The sequence below is a fragment of the Ambystoma mexicanum genome, chromosome 6p, assembly GCF_040938575.1.
Source record: "Ambystoma mexicanum isolate Mex_15411 chromosome 6p, UKY_AmexF1_1, whole genome shotgun sequence".
NCBI lineage: Eukaryota > Metazoa > Chordata > Amphibia > Caudata > Ambystomatidae > Ambystoma > Ambystoma mexicanum.
In genome coordinates, this window is record NC_090935.1 from 1,335,690,226 (window position 1) to 1,335,714,220 (window position 23,995).

The following is a 23,995-nucleotide window of genomic DNA, read 5'->3' on the forward strand; positions in this document are numbered from 1 at the left end:
GAGACTGGTGAGTGAATTGGGAGAAATATCACAGGACAGATGCCCAAAGAGGAAGAACATTACCTGGTGTCAGCTGGTAGTCTCTGCCTGTCTGAATTTGAGAGATACGTTACCAAAGTATCTCAATATTCAATTCCCTGAAATATTTTGTTACTGCAAACCAGCCTGTTTCTTGTGTGGGAGTGACGTGTTGTATTTTAACATCATTATATTAGGGATTTCCAGGTTTGTAAAAAGAGCCTAAAAGAAAGTTGCTCATTGTCCTTTCTTATTTTGGGTGGGTTGTTAAATTGCCCTGAATCAGGCGTCACCCAATTAATTAATCCTAAAGATTTGGGGACTCGTCATGGTATACGCCCACTGGAGACGCTGGTGTCACTGCAGCACAGACTCTTAAAAACAGGTTTGTGCAACAGATCACAAGTTTGTGTGATGGTTTTTGTTGTTGTGGAGGATTAGACTGTTGTGTGTTGAAATCTCACAAAAGATGCAAGGGGTGTTCAATAAAAGCATCTACATTTGTGACAATTAGTACTGAAAGATTTAATTTAGAACTGATGGGCTGAGTTTTTTAAATTGTTTGAATAATCTAGTGAGAATTTTGGAGGTAAACGGTTTTTTTATTGAACAAACATTTCTGAAAGTCATATTGAAATAGCCCAAGCCACACCATATCCAAATTATACTTGATTGAGGAATGGTTAGAAACACACATGGCGGCATGGAAATGAGAAATGCCCTGTGAAACAGCAACCGTGGGTTCCGATATTTGAGGCAAGCAAGGCCCATTGAATCAGTCTCTGCAGGAACTGTACTGACTTCCATAAAAGGGGAAGAGTATCTTAAACTGCAACACATGTCCACTGACACAAAACATTAATTTTCTGTGATATAAACCTCCATAAATTCATGTAACCATGAAAAACAGTCAAGAGATGCCTTAGCTTTACAATCCCTACAATGCGCATACCTGCCAATCGTCAACCACTGATCTCCACACGGCCCAACTTGTGACCAATTTTAATAAATTGTAAAAGGTTCAGAGCAGCAGGTATACATGAATAAATAGCAATTTGTAAATGATAACAATGAATGGACATCCAGGAGTTTACTGATCATTTCACACATCATCATCCTTTTTAATTCGGGAGAATGATATTTCAGATGGAAATGAAGACAAAATGTAGCTGGTTGATAAAACGGGCAATGGTCACTTTGATAAAATATTTGATGCAACTCTTACCACAATTGTCAGAATGAAACCCGTGCAGATGATGGATACTGGAAGAGCGATTCCTATCCTGGCATCAGTTGGTAGCACGCAGGGGCCGCAGTCAGCTGGGCAGGTGGAACATCCCTCGTTGCCTTCACACACAGCATTCCCACACACTAAGCAAACAAAAGAAGCTGTGATAAAATGCCCAGGCCCACTCTCGAAGACATTTTTATCGTAAGCATATAGTTTATTGTTTTTATTTCCAGTTTATAATGATATAAACTTGCGCGAGGAGCATCAGCAAGGACCTGAAAGCATGCTTTTGCACATCTGTCCTGTGTTTCACTTTTTCGAAAGTGTCAAAATATAAGTACAAAAACTAGTGATATAACTTTGGTGCCTGCGCAGTGGGCCTGGCCCTCAGCAAGGAGAAATGTTTACGCTGATATGTTTATTGGGGAATGCGGCATGGCCGAAGTCCTAGGTTTGAATGGGAACAAAATCTACTTGCGGCTGCAGCCCAAAGTGCTGGACGGGATTGCAGCAAACCTCCGCAAGGAGCATGCCAATCTGTTTCCTTTTTTCAAAAGTGGCCAAAAATAAGCATAAAACATAGTGATATAACTATGGTGCCTGGGCAGTGGGCCTGGCCCTCGGCAAAGGGCAAATGCCTACTCTGATTTGCTTATTGGGTTATGCAGCATGACCCATGGATTTTGGAGACTGGCCATGGCTGCAAGCCATGAGCACTGGGCATTGGTCACATTATGAGGGTATGGTGGACACTGAACTAGGATGTAGGGTAGGTGCAGTGGATAAAAGGGGTAGTTTGGTGGGGCTGGGGTCATGGTCAAGCCTCATGCCCTAGTCAATTCAACCATGACTTGCATCCCCAGCATGCACTGCTGAAAATGGCACACATCAGTATGCGTTGCAAAGAATATGTCTGTTAAAGGAGGTTTATAGTTCTTTCATATAGGTTAAAAGAGGAACTATTAATAACTTACAAACAGTGATGTGACACTATGAAACATTTTTACTAATAAAAACCTAGGAAATTCACTGAAAAAATGTTGTTAAAGGGACCTTATGGTTAAGTTGCACTAATAAAAACCTATGAAATTCTGTGAAAAACATTGTTAAAGGAACGTTATGGTTAAATTGCACTAATAAAAACCTATGAAATTCAGTGAAATAGCTTTGATGAAGGGACATTATAGTTATTTTATATATGGTAAAAGAAGAACTATTACTAACTTGTATACAGTGATGTAACACCATGAAACATTTTCAGAAATACAAACCTATGACATTCACTGACATTTTTTTGTTAAACGGACCTTATAGTTAGGATGCACTTAAAAAAACTATGAAATTCAGTGAAATTACTTTTTTAAAGGGACGTTATGGTTAAGTTGCAGTCGAAAAAATCTATGAAATTCAGTGAAACAACTTTGGTAAAGGGACGTTATGGTTAAGTTGCAATAATAAAAACCTATCAAATTCATTGAAAAAATATTGTTAAAGGGAAGTAGGCCCTGGCTACGGAGCTCAAAAGACATGGAATGGGTGTAAAAGGAACATATTGGGGGAATATATACAGTGGACATGGCCAAAGGGTGTGGCCACTAGCCATAGCCAAATGCCATGGCTAGTAGCTTGGTAGTGTTGGAAAATATACAGTGGGCACGGCCGAAGGTCCTGGCTAGTGGGCCCAAAAGAGAGGGGGGGACATGTGCAGAGACCACGGTTGATGGCCATGGCTAGTGGCCCGGTAGTCTTTCAAAATATAGAGTTGGCACGGCCGAAGGGCATGGCCTTGAAGGACATGGGAAAGTGCCCACGGCGAAGCGTGTAAAAGAAACATATTGAGGGAACATATACAGCGGACATGGCCAAAATCCATAGCAGGTGGCATAAATCACTATGCTATAACAAAACCCTTGAAATTCAGAGAAAAATCTTCTGTTAAAGTTTAGTTAAGTTGACAAGATTTATCGCAATAAAACCCTTGAAATTTAGTGGATGTGGGAAGGCATTACCGCCTTATCTCTTTGTGTTCCTGTTACAAAGCCCATGGGCACATACATATTATAAGAGAAAGGATTCACACTGACAAGCAAGATGGCATTTTGGGGGACATGGACTTATGGGGGGCATCAACCGGGAGGCGCTGAGTTAAGCCAGTCATGACTTCCCACATCTGCTGAATTTGAAAGGTTTTTATTGCTATAGATCTGGTCAACTTAACTAAACATTAACTAAAGTTGTTTCAGTGCTTATTTGCTCATCTGACGTTGCCCACTGTACCATGAGGTGAGGCATTACCAGACAGTGCACCCACACAAATGTTGTTTTTCTTGCTTATCTAGACATCTGATGTTGGCCCCCTATCATGAGGTGAGGCATTACGAGACTGTACACGCACACACATGTTTTTCTTGCTTATTTGCACATCTGACGATGCCCCTGTATCATGTGGTGAGGCATGACCAGACTGTGCCTTCACGATCTACCCGTATGATGTAACTTGTATGCATAGTCCTGACATTTCCCCTGTACCATGAGGTGAGGCATCACCAGACTGTGCCTTCACAATCTATACTTATGATGTAATTTGTATGTTAATGTTAAAGGATATTTGTACCGCGCACTATCACCACCGGAGTGGTCCACTGGCGCTCTGGCGACTCTGAAAGAGGGGAAAGGGAGGGTGAGTTAGTGGGAGGAAACTGGACAAGTGCAAGAGAGCAGTGATGTGGGGTAGGCGGCCTCAGCCCGGTGGGTCCGTTGGTTGGACCTGGGGTGTTTGCGGCAGGCAGTCGTCATGTACTGTTGCGCAAGTCTATGTGTGTTTTGCTTTGTTGTTGCAGTGTAGTGAAGTTTGTGTGGTTTGTTGTGCTGTAGGTTTGTGGTTGTCCTTGTCCACTGATTGCTGTGTGTGTTGTGCACATTGTTTTGAAGGTGATGCAATGTTTTACTGGGAACCAGTGTAGTGTTTTTAGGGCAGGAGTGATATGGTCTCTTCTGGATATTTTGAGGAGTAGTCTGGCTGCTGTATTTTGGATTTGTTGTAGTTTATTCAGGAGGTATTCTGGTATTACGAGGTAGAGGCTGTTTGCATAGTCGATCCTTGACATGATGAGGGCGACGATTGCGAGTGTTTTGTGTGTGAAGGAGTGGAAGGGTAGGATTCTTCTTGCCGTGCGGTGGAGGCAGAAGCATTTCTTGATGATTGCATTTATTTGTGGTTCTAAGGTTAGGGTGTTGTCCATCAGGACTCCCAGACTTTTTACTTTCTTAGATGGTGATGATGCGGTTCCCATTTCCGTTGGCCACAGGATGGCGGTTTTGTTCTATTGGTTTTTGGATATGATCACGATTTCTGTCTTTCCTGGGTTGATTTTCAGATTGTTGGCATTCATCCAGTTGAAGACTTCTTTTAGACACTCGATTATGGTTGAGTGATCGGCTTGGGTGTCTTTGATTTTGTAGATGATTTGAGTGTGATCTGCGTAGTTGTAGCATGTAATGTTGTATTTTTGAAGATTCTAATAACTGGAGTCTGGTAGATGTTGAAGTACAGTGGTGATAGTGGGGATCCTTGTGGCACTCCACAGTCGTTAAATCGTGGGGTGGATTTGAAGGGTTTAATCCATACGGTTTCTCTTCTGTCTGCTAGGAATGATTTAGTCCAGAGCAGTGCTAGGTCTGTTATGCCTATCTCTTCTAGTCTTTTGGTTGGGGTGTCATGGCTAACTTTGTCAAAGGCTGCGGAGAGGTCGAGCAGAATAAGGGCTGAGGTTGTGTTTGAGTCTGCGTTCGTTTTTAGGTCATCCCAGATGGTTAGTAGTGCTGTTTCTGTCCGTTTGCGTGTCTGAAACCAACTTGAGCTTGTTCTAGCAGGTGGTGTTTTTCTACGTGTTCTTGGGTTAGTTTGTATACGTAGGTTTCCAGGAGTTTTGCTGGGTAGGGAATGTTTGAAATCGGCCTGTAGTTGGAGAGGTCTTCTACGTCACCACTTGTGTTTTTTAGAAGTGGTTTGATATATGCCAATATGAAGGTCCTTGGTACAGTAGCAAAAACAAAGAGGTGATGGCTGGAAGGTTTAGACTTAATCTTAACCACTGGCAATGCTCTGGGCAACCCTCCAGACCACCGTTCTTCGCCTGCCAAGCCATTACAGAAGGGAAAAACCATATGCAAATCAGGCTTGGCCCCACCCCAAAAGGGGCAGTCCAGCCCGAACTCCTCTTTGTTTTTGCCTTGGTACAGTACCTGTTGCTAGTGATAGATTTAGAAGGTTTCTGTAATATTCTGCTGGCGTTCCTTGTGCGAGGATTGATTTGTAGATGTCGGGAAACAGGGATCCATGGGTGATCCTGCTTTCTTGCTGTGTTTTACCAGCAAGGCAAATGCCTCTGCTGATATTTCAGGAAAGTGTTGGAGTTTGTGCTGTGGTTCTGTGTTAGGTTCATTTGGTTGTATGTTGTGGTTGGTTGGTCTGTTTTGTATGATTTGTCGGATGTCATTGATTTTTTTCTTGAAGTAGTCTGCCAGGTCGTTGCATAGTTTCTCTGAGGGGGTTTGGGTGTTGTCGCAGCCTGGTGGGTTTCTCATCTCTTTAATGATGTTGAACATTTCTTTTTGTGTGTTGGTGGCATTGGAGATTCTGTCATCATAATGCCTGCTCTTCGCCCTTTCAATGTCCTTCTTGTATGCGCGGATATGTTTCTGGAATTGTATTTTTTTGTCTGGGTTGTATTCTTTCTGCCATTCCAGTTCCATCTTTTTGTTTTCCTTTTTCATGGCACTTAGTAGTGGGGTGAACCATTTTGCCATTGTTCTTTTTTTGATGGGGTGATTGTTTTTTCCGGGGCGATCTTGTAAATTGTATCTGCAATCAATTTGTGTAGTATCTCTGCTTTGCCGTCTAGGTCAGCTAGCTCTAGTTCTGTAGTCGAGGATTTGGTCATCTACAGTTGTTCGAATAGGTTGCTTTCTTTGACATGTTTCCAGTTTGTTTTTGTGGTGGTTGTGAGTTTAGGGGGTTGGATGTAGACTTGAGTTGGCAGAGTGATCACAAATGGGATGATGCATGGTCCTGCACTTTATGGACTGTACCGTTTGCAATTGTACTGTAACTAGCACCTAGATGCCTCTGGGCTTTGCGCGCTGCTATAAATGTAAAATAAATACAATTAATAAATATAATTAAGAGTGATCTAAATTAGCACAACTAGCATAACTGTTGCCATTTAACTGACATCTTGGCGTACACATGGCATGTGTCATGCAGAAGACACTACACACTTTATTACATCGGATTGTTTGCTGCATGCCAAATGCCATGCATGGAGTGTGTAGTGCTTTCACCCACTGTCCACAACACAAGAGTATATGAGCAGCAGAAAAAAGAGGAGCACAGAGAGGTTGCTTTTTAGACAGACATCGGGCACCAGTAGCCTGTGCCTCACTCACAAGTGGTCTGCTCATTATACCATGCATGCTACTTGGCAACTCTACTGAGCTGCTGTTCTGATAACTTTCCCACGGGACAATAGAGGTGGGTGGGGCATAAAAACAAGAGCGATGCCAAATGTATGTCCGGCTGCCTCTAATTTGCCCTACTCACCTCCCCACTCGCTGTCAATAGCAGCGGGCAAATGAAGATGGTCAAAGCAAGCAACGCCACAGGAAGCCACCCAGCAATAATGATCAATTTTCCCACAAATCCCCACTCTCCAGCTCCCAAATCTGATCTTAGAAGGAAGGCACCAAGATAGTGCAATGGCACTCTAGTCTTTGCCCAAGTACAACTTTAATGACATTACAGGGGGCAACAAGCAACCGTTTGCTGCATTCACCTTCCATGCACTGACAACTGAGACGAACCAAGCTAAAGGGGCTGGGAAGACACAGGTACCTGAACAGTTGTTGAACATCATTTACAATGGGCAAATAACCTGGGGAGTTGATGGCAGGCAATGGCAATAGAGCAAGCACATGGGAATTTGACAGCACTGCTCGGCAGTGGAGAAGTTGTCTGCAGAGCTTGTTCAATTCTTGGTAGAGAGGACTGTTTCAGTGCATGTGTTTGTAATCCTTGGCAATCAGTCAAGCTCTTGGAATGTCATTGTAATCCTTGACATTATGGTAATTGACTACACATTGATGGAAATCCATGGCAAATTCTCAAGCAGTTGATGGAAATTCTTGGCAATTGGACAAACGCAGACATTTCATGTCAATCCAGGGCAATGTGATAAGTAAATTCTTGGCAATGGGACAAACTCAGGCATTTCATGGCAATCCAGGGCAATGGGATAACTACCTCAGCAAGTGATACAATCCTTAGCAATTGGGCAGATGCCTGGGAAGGTTATGGCAATCATTATCAACAGGACAAACACCTCAATATGTGATGTGAGCCCTGGCAATGGGACAAGTACATAAGCAGCTGATCATAATTCATGGCAATGAGACCAGTATCTAGACAACTGTGTGCAATACTTGGCACTGGAGCTAGTATTTGAGCATTTCACAGCCATCTGGAAAATATGAAAGCAGTTCTTAACAGTCTTTGTAAACAGAGCAAGTACCTGTGCAGTTGATAGTAACTGTTGGCAACACAACCTTTAGCTTTGTAGAAATGCTTGGCAATGCCACATGTGGCTGGGTAATTGATGGCATTTTTTGGCAATTTTGGCAATGGGGAAATTATGTGAACATGTGAGTGGAATCCTTGGCAATAGGGTAAGCAGCTGAGGATTTGATGGCAGTTCCAGGCAGTCAGTCAAGTATTTGGGCCATTCTTGGCAATCCTTGGCACCAGGAAATGTACCTGGGTAGTTCATGTCATGCCTTCACAAAATCCCAACAAAGGAGCAGGGGAGGCCCAGAAAAATGTGTACCCTAAGGCAACCAGGAAAAATAACAGTATTAGCAAATTAATTTCCGAAAGGAGCAACAATCATTTTGACAAAACCATCATCACAAAAAAAAACACTGGGTGTTTTATTTAAAAGTTTGAAAAAACACTAGCCCCTCACCAACTTCCAACAAAGTTTATTCTTGGATTGCTATGAATAGCATTATGCAAGAACTTCTCTTTTGGGGAATTATTATTCTGGCAACTTAAAGACACTGCCATGGGGGCATCTTTTGCATCTAGTTTGACCAGTATTAATATGGCTGAATTCGAAAGATGGTTTATATTCTAAAATCATTGCTTCTCTGATAACATACTATGCTGGAAGAGGTTTTTCAATGATAATATTGTGATCTAGTGCGATGACGTGACTCATATGGACGAATTGAGTGGTTGGTTGAATGTATTGCATACATGCTTAGAATTGGGAAAGCATCTTGGAGTAAAACACAGACAACAGATTCTGAATGAACAATACAAGTTTATTAACTTAAAAGTCAGGAGGGAAAAACGCCTATCTTACCTTGTCCTATGGTGGGATTTCCCTACTAAACCAAAACTGAGAAAAGTTCAAGTCTGAAAGTTCAACTTAGGAGTCTGTGTCCAAAATCTATGCTGGCCCTCACAACTAATCAATACAATGTGTAGCGATGTCAGCAACCAACAATGTGCAGAGCTCTGCCCCACTCACAGCTTTCTTTCAGCTCCCTTGCACAAGAATAAAGCAGTTCTAAAAGTCATAGGATTACCTTAAGTTGGTTCCATGTGTTAATAGCCCCACAAATATATTGCCATATTTTTGCAGTGATATTAAGGCATGGAACCTGCGGGGGACACCCCCGCAACCCCTGCATTATTTTTAAATGAGCGTTGGACACCTCCACAACCCTTGCTCCCAAAATGTGGTGTGCCCCCCCCCAAAAAATATCACCTATGGCGTTCCAGACGACCATATATACGGCAATATTTTTGGTGGGGATAATATGTAGTGATACCCTTAAGTTCAGATATAAAGTCAGCCAGTAATCAGGGTTCCCTTCCCCAAGTTTCAAAACATAGTCCTAACCACAAAAGCAGTTTAATACCTCAGGGTTCTGTGAGGCAGGCATGGCATCAAGAGAGACACAGACTCAAAGATGTTAGTTTTCAAACCTTTATTTACTAAGGTTCTTGGGTTGGTGTAATGCCTAGTTGGCCCTAACTCTAAAGGGATGGTTCCCTTAACTGATGTGTCTAAGAGCCGTCGATGTCTAAGAGACCAAAACAATAGTCTGTTTGTGTCTAAACCTATGCTAGCCCTCACTCTTGTGTTAGGAATTCTTCAAAAAGGAAAAATAGTGGTTCAACAAAAAATAGGAAACCAAGATTTGTTTCAGGTGACTTTCTCACCAGGTGTGGGGTGATCAACTTCACAAAAATGAGTTCAATCAACAAAGGGCTGTTCATCAGACCATCTCCTAGTTGTTGTCGCAATCTTACACTTTCAAATGTCTTAGGTTCCTCAGGATTCCCTTCCCGAAACGTTATCTCTTCCAAGTTCCAAAACACAACCAAAAGAAAAATACACAGTTCCTTTCCAACCTCCTCTGGGTTCCCTTCCCCAAGCTTTAACTCCTTTAGCATCAAATACAATAAGTATTCCACTTCCCTTGGATTCAAACACAAGTTCAGCTGTCACAAAATAATAGGTATTTCACTTTGTTAGCCTTCTCAGAGTTTCCCTTTCCCAAGCTTAGGCCCCTCTTGGATTCAAACACAAGTTCAGCTGTAAGGATGTAGCTTTCATTTTATATTGAGTTATTTCATACACATTTCACATGGGGGGGTGGGGTACAATCAGAGACTTTTAAAACCGCCAGGTTCTTTGCTTCTCCTAGGCGTGACCACTCTGATCGGTATCGTCTGTCTTTATTCCTTGTTCTTTCATTTCAACCTCTCACCTTCAGGTGCTTCCTGCACCCCTTTCTTGCTTTCCTTTGTTTCTTTTACTCTCTCGTGCACTCTTGCACCTTGCTCGGTTTTGTGCCTCTTGCACACTTTCCTTTATTTAACATGCACACTTGCACCTGGTTAACTCTGCACACTTTCACACACTTTAAATGTCTTTACTTTCCTCCTGCGTGGCTAGCACCTTTTCCTTCTTTCTGCTATCCCTAAACAGCGTTCTAAAGCTTCCTTGTGCTTTCCGCTCCATGTCACTTTTTAAACTTGTTCTCGCTTTTCCGTGCCGTGCCGCTTTACAAACAGTCTTTCTCCTGCTCCTCACCAATCAACTGCACGCTCCTGAGTTTCTCTCTCACTGACATGAAACTAACCAGGCAGGACCGCATTGGTGAGTGGTCTCTCTGGATACACAGGGTTGAGGTCAGGGTCTCACCACCCGCCCCTCAGACGCCCTTGGAACAGGCACCAGTCCCAAGGGAATTAGCATTTTGTCGGACACCAAAAGCAGGATGAAGGCTGCCTCGCTCCGGCTTCTTGGAGGCGCAGCTCCCTAGACATGCTGCGCCCCCTCACAAACACTGGGCCAGCGTCTCAGCACGCCATTCTCCTCCAGGCTTCATGCGCTGCTGCTATATGCTCCTTGACCTCTCTGGTCCGGACAATATCCCCAGCTCCCTCACTCCTCTGTGAGAAACCACAACTTTTATAGTTGAACAAACAGTCAAGTGGAGTCAGGTGTGAGTGGTAATTATCAAATGCCTGACCCTGCCTGACTCTATTAGTGGGAAAGCTTGTGTTCATTCTGGTATCCAGTTAAAATTTCGAATGCACATTTTCGAATGACTTTATGTCGAAAAGCAAAATGTTGAAAGAAATTCTAAATATTTTTTTTTCATTTTATATATTTTTTTGGTTTAGTTAGTAAAAAAAAAAGGGGGGTCAATAAAAATAAAACAGGGGGATAGGGGGGAAACCACTCCATTAAAAAAATTTAAATAAAAAAATTCGACATTTTTTTTTCCGCATTTTTCATTCGAGAAAAAGGCATTCGAAAAGGTGACATTCGAAAATGTCATTATAAACCATTCATTCTATAGTAGGTTTCCCTTACTTGTCCCATGTTGTTTCTATGGGTAATCTTCACTGATCCTAGTTGCATCCTCCTCATCTCAGTATTTGCTGGAAATGGGGAGGGTGAGATGGAGTGAGATTGAAACTACACCATTAAGGGATAGTGGATTGGGGTATTATTGGAATTGGGGAATACCATGTCTTGCCCTTGGGTATCCTCCTCCCAGTCCGTCATGACTGTCCACTCAGGTGATCTTCACTTGTTTGTCCACCCCCAGGGTCAGGATCCAAAGCGACGGCCCTTCCCTGGCCAACTGAATGAAAGATCCCAAAGGAGTAGGTGGGAGATTACCATCAGGCTTCTCACAGTTCCCTTCCCCAAGCTTTGCTTCCAGTAAATAAGGATTTCCAGCTTTCTTAAAGGTCTGCAGCACAGTTGCGTCCTCTGGATGTGGTTGGTCTTGGTATCAAAATATCTTTCGCGAAAAGTTGCAACTCAATCATTTGTTAAAGATCATCTCCAAAGATACCTTCACTTCGGAGCTCGAGGTATAGTTGGTTCACTTGTCTTTAGTTGCCTTTTATTATTAAACTTCTGCTAAAGTTCACTTGTAAGTTCAATCCACAGAAATTGTGCTTGTATCTAAAGTTGCATTCACTGAAAGGGTATTTGGTACGGTTTTCATTTGAGTTCTGAATTTTGTAGGTATTCAAGATCTTCATTCAGTTTGCTTTGTTGTTAAAAATCACTCTATAATGGCTTGAATAACATGCCCAGCACTCAGAGATGTTTCGTAGCAAGTAAAAAATTTTATTAATTTCACTTTGGTGTTATAAGACTCTGTAAATTGCTTTTATAATGTGATCAGCACTCAAAGACCTTTGTAACAATTAGAAGAGGTTTCATTCATTTATATTTCCTTGTTAGCAGTCTATGAAAATTGCCTTTGCATCGTGCCCAGCACTCAGAGACTTTCTAAAACATGTCTTAACGTATACGCGAACAATCCGCTACAAAGTATTTCTCAGTTATTCAGGAGTTATTGAGGAATTAATGAGGATTCTCTTTGGAGACCTTCGAAAACGTGACTTCTCATCCAGCGACTACTCCGGCTCATAGTAATCCTCTACGTAACTCCAAACACTCGCAAACCGGGTTTCCTTTTGTATAGAAACTCACTGGTTGCTTCTTTTGGTGTTCCCGCAGCGTGCATCTGTCGGCTTTTGGTCCTCCACTTCAGGACTCCTTCCTCTGCCCCAAGGCACTCCTGGGTCGGCTTGTGACCCCAGGAGAACAAGCACTGCGAAGACCATGACAAGGGGAAGCCTCCAGACACTGCTCCCCTTTTGATGTTTGCTCCGTTTCACTGTGACCCAGCACCCGGGCTGAACTCCTGTTAAACGCAGGCATGCTGCATATATGCAGCTTCCTGCTGCTTTCTCTGGCCTCTCCACTGCCGTTGCTTCAACACCACAGCATCTCCTGCTTCACCCTCTCCTGCTCCGCTCCCTCCTGCTCTGGTTCTTCCTGCACCTAAATTGGGTCTTTTATACACCCGCAGCCTTCTATTAGGCTGCAGGTGTGGTGGTCAAACTAGCCCTGCCTGACCATCATTAAGGGGACATGCCCGACCACTACTATTCTTAGCAAGCTTCTTCCTCGTCCCAGCACCAGAATTGTAAAACCACCTATTCCTCATTGCTCCTAGTTGCTTCTTCTTCATCCCAGTACTTCTAACAGTCATACATGAGGAAGTCAGGGGAGTTGACTCAAAATACCCCATAAAGGCAGAGGAAGAGTTGGGTTGTTCAGTAGTAGGAAAAGGTGGATAGCATGTCCTTCCTGACGCCATCCCACTCCCAGTCCTCACAGACCCTCCACCCAGGTGATCCTCCCTATTTGCATGTCTGGAATAAGGGTATCTCCTATCATTTTCTCTACCACTGGGACTTAGATAATAATATCCCATGACTGCCTCTGGAACAAGGGTTTCCTCCTGTAAGGAGGCTGGGGACTACTGCATCTCGCCTGCGGACACCCCAACCCCCAAGGACCCTCCACTCAGGTGATCCTCTGTCGCTTCTCGACCCCCGGGGTTAGGATCCAAAAGCGATGGCCTTTCCCTGGCCATCTGCGCAGAGTATCCCAGCAGAGTAGAAGTGAGAATACCCTCAGGTTTCTCACATAATTTGAAATGACTCAAGATACAGATGAGGTATGATTTTTGGATATTCTAATACATCACATAGGAGAAAAATCATACATGACTTTATATCTGAAGTCATCAGATTGTAATTGAATGCTTTTCTGCTCTAGCCAACAATGTGAATCACTAAAAAATAATCCTCTGTACTGTGAATTTTTAAGGCTGCTGTAAAATTTCAGCCTTGAAGAGGACTGCACTATTCTTGCTAAAGAAGTGAAAAAAAGAATGAAATTTCAAGGTTTTCCTTGCAGATTAATTAAGCAATCAGCAAAAACACAGAGAAATGCTTTTTGTCACACCGGAATCTAAATCTGGAGACATCCCATCCTTTGGAAGATATACTTCTAATTTTAAACGTTTGATCAAGAAATATTGGCACTTGGTGGGGCTATCATCAGAAAACCCATTTTGTTTTAAACTGAGTCAGTAATTTCAAAGACAAACTGGACCATACCAGATTTAAAAAGGTTGAATCAATTAGCGCGCATCCAGGGACGTCATTTCACTAAAATGCAGGCAAGGAATGATATCATTGGACCCCACCCCTGAGTGACATCACAGGAAGTGATGTCATTTGACCCCACCCCCACGTGACATCGCCGGAAGTGGCATCCTAAGGCAGTATCCCTCAGTACACTAAGAAAAATATGGTTACAATATCAATGTAATATGACACACATTTAATACAAGAATGAATCATCGTATGTAGCAGTGTGTCAAGGCCCATATTATCACGGAAGTGTTTAAACCCAAATGATAAATGCCCTCTTTATGTGTATCCGCACTGTTATTTCAACATAACTACAGGACTGGGGTGGATAGGCAGGTGTAGGGATAAGGGAAAGGCAGGATAGAAGGGGAGAGAGGGAGAAAATTGTACCAGAGAACACGTGTTATTTTACAGTTGCTCTTCCTTCACTGGCACAGCGCACCTGATATCATGCGGTGCACAAGTCTAAATGCTGTGGAACAGAGCTGCTCAGCATTGGCCCACTAAACTGCAGCAAAAGAAAATCTGTTACAAGACCAGGGTCTCCATGTACAACCAACCTACTCGCACACTTTACTTTTGCTTTCTTTCACCAATAAATCAAGCAAACTTTACTTTTTAGCATAGCAAGCTATTAGACCTCATAGGTATGAACACATTTTCAAAGCGTGCTGCATTTTTGTGGACCATCATGCATAAGAAAGGCTATACATTGTGGAGTTGATTACTTAAGCTTTGGGTCACTGTCTGCTCAGCCCGAAGACCAATCCCACGTGCCTCGGTGTGGCTGGCTGCTGCTGCACTCAGAGCTCTGCTCTTCGCTGCCTCAGCCCCAGACGAGCTATGGTTGCTAAGCAACCATAGCTCGAGAAACAGACATGAAGGCACCGGCGTGACACGCTGTTGCCACTGGCCAGGCCTGGGTGGCCGGTGTCAGGTCTGGAGCTTGCTCGTTTTTTTATAAATTGTTTGTTTGTTTATTTATTTCTAATGTGCACCAGACCCAGAGGTATCAGGGCGCAGCAAAATACAGTGCAAATCTTACAGAGTTACAGGATATGGGCAAGGTAAAACATATATGCAAGTTGTAAACAGGAAGAATACAAAAATACAGCAGGCAGGTATCAAGAAATACTTTGATGGAATATACAGATACATCTTAAGTATGAGTGGTGCAGCAATCAATCCTAAAGATCTGTGGATTTGAGCAAGTTAATGTTATTACGTGTAAAGTTCAAGTAAGGTTGATCTTCTCTAAGAGGGTGTGGCAGGGAGTTCCAAAGTTTGGCTGCTTTCACGGGAAAGCTGCTACCACCAGCCTTAGTGAGTCTGAATCTGGGTACAGTAAGGCAATTGGCATTGCTGGGTGTCATGGGTCTGGTGGATGTTCTTCTCTGTAGTCTATCCATGAGATAGGTGGGGGCAGCATTATTTAATGCTTTGTGGGTGAGAGATGCAGTTTTTAGGAGGATTTTATTATGGGTCGAGAGCCAGTTGTTTTGGCGCCTAGTCGCAGAGATGTGTACTCTTCTGTTCACACCAAGTGCAGCGCTTATGGCATTGTTTTGATGGATTTGTATCCTCTGAATAATGGCTTTATTGGCGCCGATGTAAAGAGGGTTGCAATAATCTAGCCTAGAACGTATTAAGCTCTGGCCAAGATCAAGCAACTGACATTTAATAGGAAAGGGTTTGCCAGTCCTGATGAGCTTGCACGTGTAAGCAGTGGCGGAGGCCATTGATTTCACTTGTTTGTCGAAGGAGAGGGTAAAGTCAAGGTAGAAGCCAAGGGTCTTTAACATGAGGTTCCCGTCAATGGAGAATGATGAATACTCCTGGCCTAATTTCTTAAGGTTAAGGTGGATGCCCAGGATGATAAACTCAGTCTTGTCATCATTCAGTCATAGACCGTGAGTAAATAAAACTATTTATAAAAAGCTCAAGCTCCAGTCCAGGCCAGAGGTCGCAGAATTATGCCAGAATTTGCTGGGGAAACGGCCACTATGCTGGTGTTAGTGCTTGGCTTGTCCCTTTACAAAGGAATTCACTGAATGTTTTAATCGTTCTTCCAAGTGGGAGTTATGGCAGCACTCCAACTGCCAAAGCAGAAATGTAATTTATGTCATTTAGATTTTTTGCCTAAAATGTATGTAGGGATGATACCAGAAACTGTATCTATCCAAATTACAGAACACAGATCCAAAACCTGGACTAGAATGAAACATGCGGACCCCACTTGTTATTCATTTCCCAATGCACCAACATACTGAAAATAAATCAGTTTGGTTGGTAAGCAGAACATGGACATTGTTGAAACAGTATTTAAATAACTTCTCCATTGTACATAGACTCCATACATTTTCAGCAACATTGGGTCCACAGATTAGCAAGCCATACTGCTTTGAAGGAAAGCAAACAATGGCCACTTCTGTTACAGGCTATTAAACATCTTGGAAGGAAGAGTGAGAATGTCCAAAGCGAGGGACGAGTCAGTCTTCAGTCCCATATCTGGGCTGTCAGTGATCTCAGGGAGTGGAGCCCAATAGCCAGTCACCCTCCCAGTTAAAACACCTGAAGCCATTTCACCAGAGAAAGACTGAAAGGTGGGACACAGCATTATAAGAGAAATCAGACCAGGTCTCTTAGTGTGGTTGTTTGGAAGAGGAGCTGGAGCAAAGATGTAATTTGGGGGTCGGTAGGGATCACAATTGCGACCCCTGCCATTCCCCGTGCGACCAACGCACTGCCTCTGCAACTCCTGGGCGAGGGCTCAGATTTCAAAAGGAAATAGTTTCTTTTTGAAGTCACTCAGACTTCAAAAAGAAATGATTTCCGTTTTGGTTTTCCGATAAGGAAATAATTTCTTTTTGCAGTCAGTCATAGTGACTTCAAAGAGAAATTATTTCATTTTGAAATGCAGGCGCCCCTGTCCCCACAAGACATGGATGGCTCTGGCTCCTGTGCTCTGCTGCACATGACAGGAACCAGAGCTGGTTCCTTCCGTGTGTGCCTGCATGCGTGCACGCTGGAGCATTGGCGCCAGAGTCATGTCTGCAGAGGAGGAGCACCAGTTTCTGGAAGGTAAGGATATTTTTTTTAAATGTAAAAGTGGTGTGTGTGTGTGTATTATGTAATGTACGTGTGTGTAAATATTATGTAGTAAACATAAACAAATGAGGAGAACTGCTTAATTAAAGAGGATACTGTCTATGAAACCTGTAATTGAATCTGTTCCCAGTGACGATTTTATCCACCTGCAAAATTCTACGATTGTGGCCATCATTAACAACAAATCCAAAAGCAGGAAATCTAGGCGGCGGGCCCTCTGTAAAAAGAGGAGACAATCCCAGCAAGAAGGCTCACTCACTAGCAGGCTTCTTGAGGAAAACGATGCAAGTGGGTCTGAGCTGGAACTGGAGATGTTGGTGATCGCACATAATGTCCCCCCAGTGAAACCTACAGTGCCCACCGCAAGAAGACCAACCAAGGTAGGGGAATCGGAACCTCTGGGGTTGCTTCCACTATGGGCCTTCGGTCTAGTGTTGACCCTCCAGTACTAGACATTGTGTACTATATATTTATAGAAATGGGCCAGCACGTAAGAAGGGCCATGTTAACAGATCAGAACTATTGAGGGCCTTTTTAAAAATACCTCGACTTCGAATGCTAAACTCTTGTGACTTTGAATATATTGAACCTGTGAAGTCGGCGGGGGGGGCGATGGCTCGGATCCATTGCTGCCTTCCTATGACGGCATCCCTTATCAGAGGTCAACATGAATCTCTTGAGTTCTAGGGGTACAAATTGAATCAAGCTACCCCTCCCACTGGAGTGGGGAACAGTTGTGATCACTGCTGTACAGGGGCGATAGCTGGCAAGAGTTTGGTTAAAGTTAGCAGTTTAAAGGGCCCAGATAATTTCAACATCAAAATGGGGTCGAGGGTATGTTAGCTGGGGTTGAGTGTGGCCCAAAATGAAAATTCACCATGGTTTCTTGGAATACTCAAAGCCACTCACAGAATTATTTATTCAAACATACTGCCTTTATGCTGCCTTTGGACGGTTTTGTAATCCATTCCATGCCAGCGAATAAGGGCAATAACTGGGAATAAGGGCCACAAAGGGAGGCCATATGGGGACTTAATTATTGGGTTAACCAATCCTTAAAATATAATAAAATATTCCCTTTGGATTCTGAAGGGAATGTTTTGCCAGTTGAAATAACCTGGGAGGAGTCCTGTAGACACAACCATTTACTACCAAGTAATGTACACGACCCTCCAGGGTGGTGGGGGAGACTCGTGATACTTTTGTCTACATAGACTCAATCATTATGGACTGGGGCAAGGACCCGTCGGTAGATTGTATCATTTTGGAAGGGGACTTGAATGCTAGATGTGGGGACCATACATCCCCTGGTCGGTTCAGGACCATCAAGAGCCAAATGGTTGCAGACGAGGTAAATGCTAGAGGATGTTGGTGGTTGTGGTTCTTGAGGGACTGAAAATTGGAAATATTTAATGGTAGAACACAAGGGGACATCCCAGGGAAGCCTACTTGGTTTGTGGGACGTGCAAAGGCTACCCTCGACTAGATATGTGGCAATATCCCCCTCGCTGAAAACGTCTGTGATCTCGATGTCTGTAGGAGGGAATCAAGTGACCAGGCAACCCTCTCCCTGATGCTGGACCTAGATGAGTCTAAAGTGCTATCTAAAGGACCAGAGGGTCTTATTCCGAATCATTTGGGAACAGGGTTGTATGGTCAGAACGCAATATTGACAGGGCATGCTCCACTCTCAGTTTACAAGCAGAGGTGACGTATTCTGTTGCACTGTGGGCCTCACCGATGAGTGTGAAGCATGGTTAACTTTATTGGTTAAACAAACGGGCAGGATGAATGTGAGACGAAACACAGTGAGTGGCAAAAAAGAATCACAAACCTATGACATCTTGATAAATAAGGCCAAACGTTTGTTACATAAGGAGTTAAGGGAATTAAAGAGGAAGCCTTTTACCTTGAATATGTACCAGCGTGGATCCTGCTGACTCAAAAACCAATATAGAAATCTGATTAAGAGCAGACGTCTTAGGGGTCTAACTGTCAAGTGGCAACGAATGCTGGTAGCCCTAAATAGAGGTAATCCAAGGAGCATGTGGAGGGTGCTGTCAGTGGCTAGTGTGCCAGGCAAACCTACTAGTTTTAAATCCTAGCCCTGCTGAAATCGGGTCTGATTTTGTGGAAAATTAGTTGTATGATCGGGGATATGAGAGGAACACGGCACTGCAAAGTAGGTTTATCTAAAAACTCCATTTTACTCCGGATAATGTACATCGTCACATTTTACATTTGAAGAATTCCAGGGCCCCGGGATCCAACGGGTTATCTGCAGCAGTACAGAAGGGGGATGGCCAATTATGGGCCAATCTCCTGTGTATCCAATTTCAAAAAATCTGTGGGGAAAGATTGATTCCGGGCTCATGGAAAAATGTACGGTTCCAGTCTTTAAATCAGGCGATTGGCTCTTTCCCGAAAACTATTGCTTATTGTCTTTATTAGATGTAACGGGCAAAGTGTTTGCAACGAATGTACTTGAACAACTGAAAAATTGGGCCACTGACAATAATATTTCTACACCCTCGTCAAACGAGTTTTAGACCTTGGTCGAGTACAGTGCACAATATCCAGTTACTGGAAACCATAATCAGCCAGGTCAAAAGGAAACAAGCCCCCTCATTATACATTACATTTGTCGACTATAGGTCAGCATTTGACCAGGTAAAGTGGGACCTCCTTTGGAGTAATCTTAGAGTGTGGGGTTGCCCTAGTTGGCTGCTCAAGAACCTTGTTGCACTTCACACTGAGACCACTGCTCAGATTTGGTTGAGCGACGAGGGGTACTTGTCCAGGCCCTTAAGAATCAACAAAGGCGTTTGTTTTGTTTGTTTGTTTTTATTTATTTATTTGTAGTGCGCACCTTGCCCGGGGCATCTGGGCGCATGTTTAAAAGGCAGCGACAGGTTCCAGCAAATAGATACAATGTACATTTAACACATACTTACATAAAGTTCAGAGCATCGAATAGAGAGGCGCATCGGGCGCATGTTTAAGAGGTTACAGGTTACAGCAAATAGAAGCAATAGACATTTAACACATATTTACATAAAGCTCAGAGCAACGAGTCGGAATGTACAGCCGAAACAGTCTAAGTAAAATGAGCAGACAGTAATGGGATGGGCAGGTGTAGAGATTATGGTAAGGAATCTAGGGCATCCCGTTCATGTAACCACAATTTGGTTTTAGCTTTGAAGGAATGGATGTGCGGAACATTTCTAAGAGCATTTGGTAGGGTGTTCCAAAGCTTAGCTGCGAGGACTGGGAAACTCGAGCCTCCAGCTGGCTGAAGCTTGAAGCTAGGAATAGTCAGCGTTTGGGCCTGAGAAGATCTTAGAGGTCTAGTTGCTTTGTGTTGTGTGAAGCACGTGGAAAGGTAAGACAGAGCTGCGTTGTTGTGGGCCTTGTGTGTTAGTACAAGAGCTTGGAGGGATATGCAGTGGGTGATGGGTAGCCAGTGCAAATTGCGTCTCGTGTTGGATATGTGTGAGCGCCTGGGAACATTGAGAGCTGCCCTTATGGCGTTGTTCTGCGTGACCTGGAGTTTATCGATGTTTTTTTGACTGGTCCCAAGGTAAAGGGCATTGCAGTAATCGATTTTGGACATGACGAGGGTTCAGGCGAGAATTAGACAGTTCTCTGTTGTCAGAAAGGGTCGACATGCTGTAATCAATTTGCAAGTATAGGATGACGCTGAGACAACTGCGTTGGTTTGACGATTGAGGGACAGAGTGGAGTCTAGATAAATTCCAAGTGTTTTTGTGACGTTGGAGACTTTGATATCGTTCCCATCAATGATGAAGGACTTATATTTGGGGTCAAGTTTGGTGAGTTTGTATTGAGAGCCAAGAATGATTAATTCAGTCTTTTCATCATTACGGCAGAGCCGATGATGAGCCATCCAGGCCTGGATGACAGTGTATACTCCAATGAGCGCTTTAGCATCTGTTACATAATCGCCAGTGATAGGGATGAGTATCTGGGTGTCATCCGCATAATTAGTGTAGGAGACACCCAGATAGTCAAGTATATCAAAGAGCGGGTTAGTGAACACGTTATAAAGTATGGGAGAAACACAAGATCCTTGTGGAACTCCGCACGGGTCGTGGGCTGGGTCAGCTGTGGCTAGGGGAGAGAAGACCCTCATGGTTCTGTTTGCCAGAAAGGAGCTGATCCAGGATGTGGCTGCGTCAGAGAAATGGACCGCAGCTTTGAGGTGGTGGCAGAGGATTTGGTGATCAACCAAATCAAAGGCTGCTGAAAGGTCAAGGAGGAGCAGGAGCGCCAGTTTGCCCTTGTCTTTCAACTCCTCGATTTGGGTTTTCAAATCAATTAGGGCTGTCTCTGTACCGTGTCTGGGACAGAAGCCAGATTGTCTAACGCCTAAGAGATTATTGGTTTCAAGATAGTCCTGGATTTGGATATAGGCTGCCCGATCCCGAATTTTGAGAAGGTAGGGCACTGTGGTGATGGGCCTGTAGTTAGAGGGGTTACTGGGATCAAGATTGGGTTTTTTGATTAACGGGATGACCCAAGCATCCTTAAGGTTGTCAGGTACAGTGCCCGATTTGAAGGAGGCATTAATAAATGAGGTAATGAATGGGGCAAGATCATGTGCAGCTTCCTTTATGACCGATGCAGGGCAAGCGCCACCTTGGCAGTTGGAAGGCTTAAGCTTTGTTATGATATTTTCTACCTCCTCAATAGTGAGGGGTGAGAAGCTAAAAGGTTTGAAGGAATGTTTGGTAGAGGGGGTTTTATAGGACGGGGGTAACCCGTTGAGTCGGGGAGGTGACATTTTTTGGCATTAATTTTGGCTTGGAGCATGGAAATTTTGTCGAGCAGTGCCTTTTGAATATTGGAGCACCAATCTGTGTCTGGGGTGCACGTAACAAGTGGGGAAACAGACGACTCAAGTTCTTTGAGGATCTTAAAGAGTTCCTTGGTATTTGATTGGGCTTGAATGATCCTTTTGTTATAAACTTCCTTTTTAGCAACTAGGATGGCAGAGGTGCATGTTAGCACCATTTCTGTTTAACATTTACATAGATGATCTTTTGGCCAGACTGATGAAAAGTGCCAAATGCCCCCCAAATATTGGGAAATTCATTGTTACAACCATGCTCTACGCGGATGATTTAGTAGTTTTCAACCAGCTGTTGACTGGCATGAAAGCTAGTATGAATGAGTTGGGGTGCTATGCGAATGCGCATGAAATGTCAGTCAACTTAAAAAAGACTAAAACCATAAGCAGTGGTTTGGCTCTGCAATCATGTACAACTTGGAGGCCTTAGTGCTAACCAATTTAAAATGGCTGGACGTGATCGAAGGTAACTTCTGGCGCAAAGTGCCGGACTTACCTCGTTCTGCTTCCATTAAATATGTTCGCTTGGAATTAGGCCTGGTTTCTTTGCAAGCTATGTTGTTGATACGCAGGGGTGTCCTATTTCTGAAGGCACGATTGTCACTGATGTGTCCGTTCTTGGCAAAATTGGGTGAGCACTATGGCCGGACACAAGTCTTGGGAGTCGGGGATCCGTTTGTGAGTTCATATATGGATACTTGCCACCTCATAAACTGGGAACTTAATTTTGCTCCCTGCGATGAGTTCCAGGTACTTAAGCAGGTGTTCATTAGGAGAGTAAAGAAGTGGGACTGGCTTCGTAACTACGACCATCTCTCACAGCTACATGGATATCCATACATAAGTCATGTGATGCACAGATTTTTAAATCCCCAGTGGTATCTGTCTCTTTCCCCTGACCCGGAGGTCCAAACATTTCGCCTGCTGATGCGCATTAATCAGCTTCCGGCGCGCTATGTATGTTGAGCAAAATGGTGTCTACCAATTGGGGAAAGGTACTGGAGAATATGTAAGATACCGGAGAACTTAGAACACCTCCTTACAAAATGTCTGTGCTTAGGACCCCTTTATATGACCACTCTGGGTAACTTAGTGTATGACTATCAAGTCGAACTAATTCTGGATCTACTGTTCAAACACCCAATCCTCTGCAACTCACTTGGCATTGTATTGGGTATGGAAATTGGTACAGCTGAAACTGATCGAAAGGGTTACAATCTAAGTGTGACCGATATTAATTGAATGGGAATTGTGAACTGGTTCTGTCTTTGAATTATAATGAATTGTCTATTATGAGTGGTACGGACGTGAGCCTTACCATTGTTTTAATGTTTTAATGTTTTATTGTTGTTGTCTTAATATTTTGTGGATGGAATAAGACTACTATAATGAAATTGTAAAAGTTCTTAATGAACTAAATACAAATAGAAATACATAAATAAAATATAAATATTATGTAATGTTTGTGAATGAGTGCATGATGTTTGGATGGCTGGGCGTGCTTGTGTCAGTCAATGTTGAATGAGTGCATATGTAAATGAGCAAGTGGTGTGTGAATGTTCGTCCTTGTGTTAAATACCAGGATTACTTAACAGTAATCTTTATTACTCCTGGTCCCACTCTTCCTCGTCCCTGTACTTGTCTATGAGGCGCCTTGCCTCATACATGAGTAATGGGATGAGGAAGAGTGACGTCGAAGTAATACTGTGCCGAGGAGATGATTTTGTGGGTTGGAGGTGGAGAGTGGGAGGGAGACGGGACGTGTGCGATGGGTGGGGCAAGAGAGGGGTGCGCTAATATATAAAGGTCATCAATGATAAAGCAGGCATGATATGTATTAGTGGCTAGACTGGCATTTTGGTACAGCCAGTCTAGTTATTTCTTACTGTGGCATGACATTTTTACTGGGCATCTATAATAAAGTAAGCATGATAAGTGGTATTACCTGTCTAGCCTGGTATTTGGGTGCAGCCAGTATAGCCTTTTCTTACTGTGTCATGGCATTTTTTCTGGGCATGTAGTAATCATCAAAAGTTTTATTACGTGGCTAGACTAGCATTGTGGTGCAGCTAGTATAGCAATTTCTTTATGTGGCTTCACATTTTATACTGGGCACCTCTGATAAAGCAATCATATTAAGTGCAATGACCTGGCTAGA

At 43.4% G+C, this 23,995-nt stretch overlaps 1 protein-coding gene across 1 annotated transcript in view; it reads right to left on the reverse strand.

Annotated features, from left to right (window-relative positions):
* The window catches only part of LOC138510826 (atrial natriuretic peptide receptor 1-like), a 488,764-nt gene that overhangs the window by 342,927 nt on the left and 121,842 nt on the right, over positions 1 to 23,995 (reverse strand). Inside the window, exon 7 of the mRNA XM_069626514.1 lies at positions 1,244 to 1,389. Within this exon, the coding sequence (XP_069482615.1) occupies positions 1,244 to 1,389 (146 nt within the window). The remainder of the gene's footprint in view (positions 1 to 1,243; positions 1,390 to 23,995) is intronic.